Raw genomic sequence first — 11,493 nt, 5'->3', positions numbered from 1 at the left:
GAGTGCCTTCATCCATGCCGCAATTATCCTTCTGGGAGCCGAGCAGGGTCCGGAGACCAGTGCATTCCACAGAGAGCACAAATCCATTAGGAGAGAGCAAAGTTCCAGAAGACTCTTGGGGTTTCAGTGCAAATCTCAGAAGAGTACGTTTAAATCTAAATTTCCTTGCATAAACACTTAGTAGCTCCCTTTGCCAGACCCCTCGGCTTGTTTTTTCCACATCACTTTGCTATTAAACCTAGCAGGAAGGCATCTTATGACTTAAATCTCATTATGAAGTCACATTTTTATTTCGCCTTTGGCAGTGTTCTCAAAATGCTTCATTTTGAATAGATTTGTTTATCAAAAAAAAAAAACCTGCAAATGTCTGTGCCTCTGAGGCATGGAGTTCACAGTGCAGTGGTTGTTATACTGCTTTCTTTCCAACTGTGCACTCCTGTTTGTTAAGTGTCATGTGCAGAAACATCAACAACCAAAGGGAAAAAAAGTACACCGAGCTACCATCAAACATATTGTTTCTGTTTTTTTGCATGTCCCTTATGGGCACCTTTCATATCCGTCCCTGTTTGATCTGAATGTTTCGGATGACTGCATCTTTTGGAGCTTGCTTTTCCAGTGGATTTCATGCAGTTCATGTAGCTTGGAAGCAAGTTATCCCCGGTCTCTCCTGCATCCCAGTTAACTTCTATTACCGTTTCGGCGTAGCTTTCGCAGGGGTTGCCCGGTAATTTAGCCTCCCTACCCTGTGTGGGAATGCTGATGTCCCTGCTGGTGTTATAAATCTGGGGCGTCTCCATTCGTAGTGCTGGAGTTACTTGTACCTGCTCTCTTAGAGGTAGGCAGTCCTCATCCCACTTCTCCAGGCGATAGGAAAAGGCTAGGATCAATAGATGGATGAGTTCAATCAGGTTGAGCAAAAGGGAGATGCCGGCTATCACCTGAGAGTAGACAGTGAAGATGGTCTTCTCCGTGGGCCGAGAGACAAAGCAGTCCACCGTATGAGGACACGGGAATCTCGTGCACTCAAACTTGGCTGCAATGAAGAAACCGTCATAAAGGAACCAAAGTCCGGCGATAAATCCCGCCTCCAAGAGGACCTTCAGGAGGATGCTGAACGCATATGCCCTCAGAAGCCTCCCTTTCAGTTTCGGAGCTTCACTAGATGCCTTTTTAGGCGCTATCCCTTTCCCACAACTGTTTTCTTTCTCTTTCTGCTCTGCAGTCTCTTTAGTCACGCTGGTATCCTCCCTTTCTTTCACAGTTTCACATTTTTTACTCCCACTTTCACCTTTGCCCTCTTTTGGGTCCTTCCCACCTCTGATGGCCACGTATCCATAATAGAAGATGGAAGGAGTCGAGACGAAGATGACCTGGAGGACAAAGTAGCGGAAGTGGGATATGGGGAAGGCTTTGTCGTAGCACACGGAAGTGCAACCGGGCTGCTTCGTGTTGCAGACAAAATCGGCTTGCTCGTCATCCCACGCCGACTCAGCAGCTGTTCCCAGGACCAGAATGCGAAACAGGAAGAGTACGGTGAGCCAGATCCGGCCAATAGCAGTTGAGTACTCTTGGCCCTCCTCTAGCAGGTGTTCCAGGAAGGACCAGTCAGCTCTGGACATCCTCTGCTCCTGAAAGGGACAGATTATAGAAAGGAGGCAATGAGACACATTACAAAATCAAAATTAACCCAAAAACTACGACTAAATGTACTGAAAGAAGATACTTTTTAAAGCAGGAAAAATATTTTTTTTCCCAATTTAAATTTATTTAGCCAACTCCCCTCAGAGATAATGTTACCAATACAACAATGGGAATGAATATTGTTGATCGCAAGCCTACTAATATTTGAATAAGTGTTGCCATTGCTAAAATCTACAGGCAGACTAGAACAGCGCAGAAAATTGACATCATCGTTTAGCAAACAGAAGGAGAAGTTGCAATCTTCTTGGAGGAATCCAAGTGAATGGGAGAAATCTCAGTCTGAGCTGTAAAGAGAGATTAGAATTGTGCAGAATAACGCAGAAAGGCGATGGCCATGCCAGGTTTGTAGCATTCCAGAAGCTTAATATTATGATTATCCCTTAAAAAAAACAAAAAACTGATGTGTGTTTGGGATCTTTGTCCTGTTAGAACACCCAACTGTGGCCAAGTTTCAATCATCTACAAACAAAAATCCTCTTGGCAGCGAACCAGACCCTCAACATGATAATAGCTCCTGACTTTTTAAATCTGCCTGCTAAGTCAAACCAAGTAATGGGGACAAGACGTCCTGGTTATATAAAACTGTGGTTAACATGACTGAGATCCAAAGTTTATGTATAATAATTTTTTTACTGCTTTTCCATTTCATTTGTTAAGGATAGCGACTCACACCAGTTATTTCCAGTTTTATATTTGTAAATGAGCACATTCGTCGACAAACATCGAAAAATGCTTTAAGAGTGATCATAAAACTCTGGCATCAATGCATAATTGGCAAAGCAAACTGAATGTACTGACAGCATAGTTTGTCACTCTAATATAACTTCATAAGTTGAAAGCAGAAGAAAGATATAAGAAATGCTGTCTGAGAGCTGCAGGTTGCAGCTGTATCAGACCGGCAACCTACCTAGGGATTTAAAAGAACTCTTTGGCCGGCCCAAGCTCACTTTAATCTGGCAAAGTTGCTTTGATGATCATGCGACCGACTGTGTTACAGCTGTTTGTTTTGCCAGTGACATGAACTGTGTCGTGTCAACATCCTGCAGCCTGTGGCTGTTCCTTTTCTTGAAGCCAAGATTTACATAATTTCAGGGCAACAAGTGTTTCAAATTGAGAGAATGTTTCACAATGGGCTAAATCTAAATCTACTCCTTTCACCTGTTTATTTTCACTAAGCTTGTCTATTTTTCCAGTGTAGAAAGGATTGTTGGGCAAAAGTAAGAGTGCTCACTTTAGGTTTTCTTTTCCGATTGCCAATAAACAGCCATATGTCCTTTCAACAAATTTCCACTAGAGAGGCTTTTCGCATAGAGAACAATTTGCTTTGTATACAATGACTGGCTGTGACATCATCATCTTTACACGAAGCTGTGAAAAAGGTTTTGCTCCTTTCACATTTCTGCTGTTTTTGCTTTTATTTCACACAAGTTTCAGACCCTCAAACAAATCTGAGAAAAAACAGACTTGGAAAACAACAAATGATTGATATAATAATGGGAAATTAGTGGAGGGAGGGTTTAATGGGATACCTTAAAGTGGCAGCATCATGTAAAATCAACTTTGTTACAATGTTATTCCCTCATCAAAAGCGCACGTGGAGTGCTGCCTTAATTCTTTTATGCACGTTTGAGAAATTCTTTAATCTCCACGGCAACCGTCCAGCTGTGAAAAAACACCTCTTGAGGACAAATCTCCCCTCTGAGCTGCGGCTTCTTAGCTACCAAACTTCCACCACACAGAGCAGCCCGAGTCGCAACTCCTCCGCTCAGCTCAGCTCCTTCAGACTAGCCAGCAGCAGTTAGCAAAGAACTAGTGGAACTGCACATCTGCTGAGCTCAACATACGAGCTGCTTTTCAGTGCAACGCTGGGGAAAAACGTTGCTACAAAGTTAATAGAGGAGCGCTGTTGTGAGGCGGAGGCCCAATTTGAAGGCGTCAAAGCAGAAAGTCACATTTCTTTTAAGGCATATAGCATCTTTATAACCAAAGTTAACATAGTTACTTGATTGTGCTATAAAACAGTACTATGTTCCTGGAAAACACATAGTGCTGCGCATTTAAAGGCACACAAACTATTGAGAGGAATATAAAAGACATGTGGAGCATGGGAATGCAGAGTGCCAAATTGAAAAGCTCATTTTCAACAAAGACTGTTTGTTAAGAACCCCAGAGACTGAGAATCCCTTCATTACAGGAACCCCTGGAGTCGTTGCGTGGGGGATGTTCTACCGCAACGAGGACCGGGCTACAACTTACACAGAGCAACCCATTCAACATTGTTCAGAACCCCATGCTGGAGCAAAGTTCAAAGAATACAACGCTTACAGGTAATGACGGACATAAACACTGACACAGTAAAGCCTCGAAAAGGTAATGGTTCTAAGTTTAATTTGGGGGGGAAGGGGGGGAATCTAATTGGGTAAAAAAATACACTAAATGCACCAAATGCATATATTCTGAAATGCATCTGAAAACATTCCAACTTATGGCTATTTTTACAGCATGCAAAACTTTCCAGTGGAATGTTTTTTGGGGGTTTTTTTTTTCTCAAAGAGGTTCTAAAATCGGCATGTGGGTCCTAAATCCTGACTACGTGTGGGGTGAAGACAAACTTTGAAACCATGGACAGTAAAAGCTTTTTTGGACTAATATCTGAGTGGGGGTGGTGGGGGGCAAAATAAATTAGATTAACCAATTAGATGTAAGTGGACAATATCCTTTTACATGCAAGATGTGTTGCATTTGTTGCAGGAGTTTAATTTTTAAGGGGACGCAGCCCAGATACGCCACGAGAACTGGCTTGAAAATGTACCAATTACATTTTAATTGGTACATTTTATTTCCATGACAGAATTCTCACCGGTTTTCGAGAAAAAAACAAAAAAAAAAAAACAAAAACAACAAAAAAAGCAGCGGGTTGTTTTATTCTGTAAGTAACAAACGAGCTAATTTTCTCCAACCTTTTCAGCATAATGGTTCCTTCTCCACGAAAGAGCGTGCGTATCTGGCGGCGGTGCCTTATTAGTTCTTCCATGAGCTCACACTGTTCTCGGGGGGCTCCGGGCCCTCTTCATCGAGATGCAGAGGAGTAAAGCTTCCATACACTAAAAACAACTAAAACAAAAACATATGGCACTAAACTTAGCATTTTATTTGAGCGGGAGTAGGGAGCGCTGCAACTGTTTACGACTAACCTTTGAAGGACCCGTCCAAAGAGAGGCCGTTATTCCTTTTTACAGAACATGACTACTGGCCGTTTATGCGTTTGGTGAGTCAGGTAATGAGGGTAAGTAACGTGTAACGCGGCGTACTGTGGCTGAATTCAATAAAGTATTGTCCTGACCTGTGAGGAGGTTAGGAAACGGAGGATGTTGGACATTGTTGAATGACACAGCAGCTTGCTCAAAGGGCAACACACACACACGCGCGCACACACACGCATCTGAATAAACATCCTGTGTGGGGGAGTTCAGGCTTTGCTGTGATGCTTGCCTATTTGTTTATGCTATTAATGTTTTTATGTTATTTCTTCCATCTCAGGGAAGAAATAACTCTTCATATGTGAAAATAAAAACTCCTATGACAGGATGAGGAGACAATGGGCTGCCAAGCAACTAGGATACCATAATATTGTAGTAACTTTGCTGTTCCTGGGAAAATTCACATGAGGAACTTGCTGACAATGTACCTATGAGTAGGCTGGTATGAGTGTAATAAGTATACTAAGCCTAAATGAAAATATTACAGTATCACTGAGTTAACACAAAATTAAAGTGTAAAGTGATCCTGCTTCTACTGAAATTACATAAAATATTATTGCTCTTCCAATAATACCTATATTATTTATTGTTTTGATATGCTACATCAGTAAAAGTGATATAATTCCTTTTGCTTGAATAAAATTATAGAATTAACTGTCACACACCTTAATATTGACACTATATCCATTTAAACATCTTTGTTTATAGTTGCTCCCTATATTTATGGCATTCACAACTCTTTTGTTCCCAGGAAAGAATCCCAAAATAATCCACAACAAGTAAATAGTAGCATCTAAACTAGCTGAGTAGCAGTGTATAGCAACAGGTGGGGGAGGGACAGACAACCATGATTTAAAAAAGCTGGAGAAAATGTACCTATAGCTCTTTCTCAGGCTTCCAGTTAAAATGACTTTCAACTGTTGGGGCTCAGTAGTTTTGTAATCTTTTCAAAAACCTCCAGACACTTTGAAACACTTGAATGGTTTTGATAAATAATTCCTGTGGTATGTAGTGAGTAGTGACACATGGTGGTGTTGGTAATGTTGCTTTAAAATTACACTCTATTACACAACATGATAACAGTTCCTCTTACAATAAAAAATGTGTAAAAAAATTACACTCTCGAAAGCTTTTATTAACTGATGTTTAATTTTAAGCAATGTAACAGTTGCTTAAAATTGTAAACAGTTGTAAACACACATCAGTAACAATCCTGGTCAAAAGAAAAGATAAATGACATACAAACCTAAATGCTGAAAAAGTTTATGTTTCTCTATTACCATTTCTTGCAACCCACTTCAGACACATTTCCTGTCATTTTAATAGCTGGATATTAAACCGTACAAACATTTTGACATGTAGGTTTAGGCGGTTTGGAGCCTCAATTGTTTCTTGTTTCGGTCTTACAGACATCACTGGTTTAACATTAAAAACACACATGGCAAAAGTTCATCTTACAATAAAAACAAAAGAAAAAAAACATGTAAAAACAAAATCTTCTGGCTGCTTCTAGGTTTCACACAAAATTATTTGTAGGTTATTCTGGTGAAGCCTGTAGGAATGGTACATTTACACATGTAATCTGGTGAGAAATTGAAATAAAAATTACAATGTGTGCCTTACTTTCTTTTTGACATGTCCCTAAAAGGACTTATAGAGAAATACCAGTGATAGAAAATGTTAGTTTTGAAAGCAGAGCTTTGTGAAAACTTTGTGTATGTTTATACCAGTAACGTAGTTGCCAAACTATATTTAAAAAAGTCAAGTTTTGATCAATCACCAAAAAGTCACATAACAACTAAGAGCCTGGTTCAGAAAGCAGTAGCAAAAGAAGGCATTGAAACCAGCCATTTCTTTAAATTAAGTACTGAAACTTTCAAATTTACTAAAGGGATTGAAATAAGATACAGTGTCACCTATTACAATTACATTGTATTTAATTACACCTATTACAAGCCCACTACTGGAATTATCCTTTAAAAAAGTTATTAAAACGCAAAAATGAAACTTTCACCTGCCTTTCACTGTAAACATAAACCAGAACATTTATTCAATCACGACAAAAGAGAGCTCACACTTCATGATGCTCTCATAATTCCATCCGCATTTTTTATTATTATTTTTTTTTTCTTATCCAGGTGAACCTTCTTACCTTTCTCTCTCTTAAAGCGCCTTATGTCTCCTCACCGGTTCCGGGTCCCTCTGCTGTGTACTGCTGATGTTACGCCGCTTGAAATGTGCTGTTGCCTTCTTTATAAAGATCCGCTGTAATCGGAAAAAGTGGGGAGAACTTTCCCATGCCTGCTTCTCTTCCCCTCTCCGTTCGGGCCCTCCCTCAGGAACTCCGTCCAGGAAACGTGATGCATGAACTCAGAGCGGTTCTGGGTAACTGCGCTCCGACGCTCGCGCACTCACCCTTTTTAAGGCGCTATCAGCGCGCGCGATAATTGCGCGATGGGAGAAATGACGCCTGTTGCGCTTAGTTTGACTTTGGAGGTTCGCGGTCACTGAAGATGAAACGGAAGCACGAATGAAAACAGAAAAATAAATCAGCTTAAAATAAACTGATAGAACTATCACTATTATTATTATTATTATTACAAAATAGAAAGCTATTTATCCTAATCAACATTTGAGCATCTGAATTTATGTTATGGCTAGAATGAAGAAAGCTTTGTTGTTTTTAGGATTTTATTTCACATCTGCACGTAAATGACTCGATGTAATTTGTTGTATTTCCTACTTTGAACAATTAATTGAGCTTACTCTACTGCTTGATAACTATAGTTGGATGATTTCTCTGAAACATTATTATTTATTGTAAAGTTCCTCGAGACATTAATTGTGAATTGGTGCTATAAATGATTCTGATTTGAATTGAATTAATTTTCTGACGCCTTCGAGTCCCTTAAAGTTAACTTTTACGCGTCAGTTTACTAGATAGCTGATACATTATCCATCTGATTATGTCCACCAGACTGTAATTTAGCATTACACCACATAATGGCGCCACTTACCTTATTTCCAGTCAGCGCGCGACTTCCAGGAAGCTCTTCAAGCTGCTGAAACATTGTGTGGATTTATAATCTCTCACTATATTTTGTAAACTGTCAGTCATAATGTATATAGCACCATGGAAAAATATTCATGCCCCTCGAATCTTTTCACATTTTTGTCTTTTTTTTTTTTTTTTTTTAAACATGATGGACCAATGCAACATAATGTGAATGTAAAGTGGATGGAAAATAATATATAGTTTTAAAATATGAAATATGAAAAATGTGGAGGGTGTTTTGTTTTTAAAGATTTATATGAAATCTTCATTCTGTTGAGCTAAGAGTCTAAGCTCTTTTTCTGACATGTTTTCTTCCATTTACATGAATTTAACTCCATTCACCTTTCAATAAACCTTGTATCCACGTCCCTGAACCTGCTAAACTAAAGCATTCCCAAATCATGATGGTGCCACCACCATGTTTTCACCGTGATGTCAAATGGTAATTTTCTTCAAAATGACCTATGATCATATGAATTTATTTATTTAATCTCATTCGTCTGATTGGAAGAAAAATCCTCAATTGGATTTAGGTCTGGACTTTGACTTGGCCGTTCTATTGTATTTCTGGCTAGGGGTTGTTCTCCTGATGAAAGGTGAACATACAGCATTCTCCTACCTCCACCATGTGAGTTAATTTCTCCCATAGATGTTGTTTTTCATGTAGGTCAAAACTGGTCACTTTTGAACTAATCTGACCAGAAAACATTATTCACAAGTTTGCCATACGCCTTTTGTAGTTCGCATCAAGCTGCATATGAGACTTCTTATAGTTTACTTCCAGCAATTTATTTCTTCTTGCTGCTGTCCCATACAGCCAAACATGACCAGTAGTTGACCTGTGGTAAGATTTCCCCCCCATAAGCCGTGTATTTCTGTTTACTAATGTGCTAAAACAGACTTCTGACACCTTCACAGGAGACCTGTATTTATTATGTGACCTCTTAAGGCAGCTGGCTTCTCGGGGTTTTTATTCAGTGGCTGGATTACAGAGCAGATGATGACACAGGTCGAGTGTGGTTAAAGCAACAAGTGTTTTATATTTCCACATTCAACACGTCTTCACGAAAGAGAGGTGGGTCAAGCTTTACAACAGCAGCAATCACCATGTGTCAGTCAAACTACAAAGGGCTCTGCTGGGAATGGATTAGACCATCCCTCACTCACTGAGGCAGACCAGATCCCAATTTCACCACTTATACACAGAATGCTTTGACATAAATGCTTGTTATAATATTTAGCAGTTTAATATAAATATGTAAATATCCAATCACTTAACTTTACACATTGTATTCATACAACCTCAGAAATTTCCCACACTTTCTGGAACCTTTAAATGGTATCCAAGAAATTTTTCCCTGAACATCCCGGGGAAGTCACAGCCTAACATACAATTTTTATTTATATATTTACATTTATTTATGCTATGATGTCACATGATCGTAATGGAATATAAACGGTTGTCTCATTCTGAAAAAGTTTAAAGTCTTTTTGTGAGGAACTGAATTTTTTTCTCAAAATCCTAAATTTCCCCAATAAATCTGTGGGGGAAAAAAATCATCCCCCCCGCCCCACCTCGCCAAAACAACAGAGACCAGTTTACTCTGTTTGGATTCAGGTCAAGGACATCCCAAGGAGCGCATGAAATGGAACTGACGGCATTAATAAACATGAAGGCGGATGAGCAACTTTCTATTGGGTTTATGCTCAAATAGATTTGAGCTGCAAATCATTTTACTGTGACCGTTAAACCATGATGGGTTCTGAATTGATAGCCAAGCTTAAGCAAACGGCAGCAGGAGCAGTAATCCTCCTGTAAAGTGAGTTATTTTGCCTCCACCATTTTCTTATTGTATAATTTATCAATAAGGATGCTACTGCAGTCTTCACATTGATCTTTAGCTGAAATGGCGCCAGTGGTATTACCTGAACTGTAGCATGATACGGTAAACCGGTAGCATTTGGCTCCTGACAAATTTGTAACGTGATACTTTCATGCTGCTTTGGGTCTCTTTTGCCTTTAATTACTGTACTCCTTTGTTGTGGCACATCCATCTACATTAAGAGTGGTTTATTTCCCCAGAATCCTGTGTATGGTCACACTACTACATCATTTCCTTTGTAGCTCATGCCAAATATTTCCCAAAGGAGTTTAAAGATGGTCTCCGCGGTGACTCAGAGCATTGGTTAAAATTGTGTTATGCTTTCTGCAGCACTCTCTCACAGCCTGACCCTGTTGAATCATTCAACGTTAAATGACTTTTTAAATAATGACAAGCTGCTCACTGCATCATTTATGACGAAGTAACTTGCTACCAGCAGAAACATTTTTATGCAATTTTTATTATTATTATTTTTTTTACAATTTCTGGTTCCCACATGCGTACCCATGCTCGTGTCGTGTGTTGGGGTTTTTGTTTGTTTTGGCAGGATACTGCCACCGTATATGTACAAAAAGAAACGCAACCTTTTCCACCCCTCATTGTCTGACATTAGGACTAGACTTTTCCTACAAAAAGTGTGGCAAGTAGTCAAGCTTAAGCAAACAGTGAGCAAGTAGTACCAACCTAATACGGTCAATGTCAAAATAATGTAGTTATATCATCCAAACTACCCCTCTCAGACAATGTTTCTCCTCCACCTTCTGCTCACTGGACAAATCACCAAATAAATCTTCATTTCAGCTTCAATCAACAAACTCTAATGGTACCATTTTTGACCCGGTTGAGCAGTACTTGATTCACAGTTTGATACTCCAGACATGACATCACTCATCAGCAACTCTCAGCTGCATTTTTGACTGTTATGTGGCCGCTGCTCTGATACTTTTCTTGCACACTATCATGAAAAGAACATGGTTGAGTGTATTTTGGTCATGAGATTTGTTTTGAGGGTTTCCTTAGCACCAACGGTATTCAAATGGAATGAATTGGGCTACAATAAACGGATATGATTATTATTATTGTTATTAAAGTTTAAGTTGGCATTCCTTGTAAGCATATATCCTGAAAAGAACGGGATTTGGTGTGTGGTTGTGTTCGTGTTGAAGGTGCATGCAGCTCTTTTAAGCTTTAATACCATCAACTCCTCTGTTTGGACAGCACACAAAGCTTCTCTCCTATTTGTGTTTATTGGGAGCTCTTTTATTATGTTCAGGGAAGGGCTTGGCAGTGAGCGGGCTTTGTTTACAGATGTACTGCCACAGTCGAACTGAACAAGCTGAATGTGTTGTCAAAATCTAGACTCTCTTTCCCTCCCTGGAAATAATCACCTAATATTTCCAAGTACAACTCTCACTTGGGAGGCAACAATAACAGACAGTAGCTGTGTTTCCATCAGCCAGATAATTGCACAATTTGACATTTCGGAAATGAATTTACTGGATAAAAACATGGCAACTTCAAAAAAATAAAATAAAAATTGCATGTTTATCTTGTAGGAAAATGTGGAGATGAAACACTGCTGACAACCAAGGTT

The 11,493-nt window shown here is 39.4% G+C and overlaps 1 protein-coding gene across 1 annotated transcript; it reads right to left on the bottom strand.

Moving 5' to 3' along the window:
• Nucleotides 1–434: 434 nt before the first annotated feature.
• Nucleotides 435–7,329, bottom strand: gja4 (gap junction protein alpha 4). Its single transcript, XM_007559803.2, has 2 exons — nt 7,114–7,329; nt 435–1,628 (listed from the first exon to the last, which is right to left on the bottom strand). The coding sequence occupies exon 2, from the start codon at nt 1,617–1,619 to the stop codon at nt 504–506; it is 1,116 nt and encodes a 371-aa protein (XP_007559865.1). The 5' UTR covers nt 1,620–1,628; nt 7,114–7,329; the 3' UTR covers nt 435–503.
• Between the last annotated feature and the right edge of the window lie 4,164 nt (nt 7,330–11,493).

The sequence above is a fragment of the Poecilia formosa genome, unplaced genomic scaffold (genome assembly GCF_000485575.1).
Source record: "Poecilia formosa unplaced genomic scaffold, Poecilia_formosa-5.1.2 Scaffold107, whole genome shotgun sequence".
In the NCBI taxonomy this organism is placed as follows: domain Eukaryota; kingdom Metazoa; phylum Chordata; class Actinopteri; order Cyprinodontiformes; family Poeciliidae; genus Poecilia; species Poecilia formosa.
This window is presented reverse-complemented; position numbering and strand designations above follow the sequence as displayed.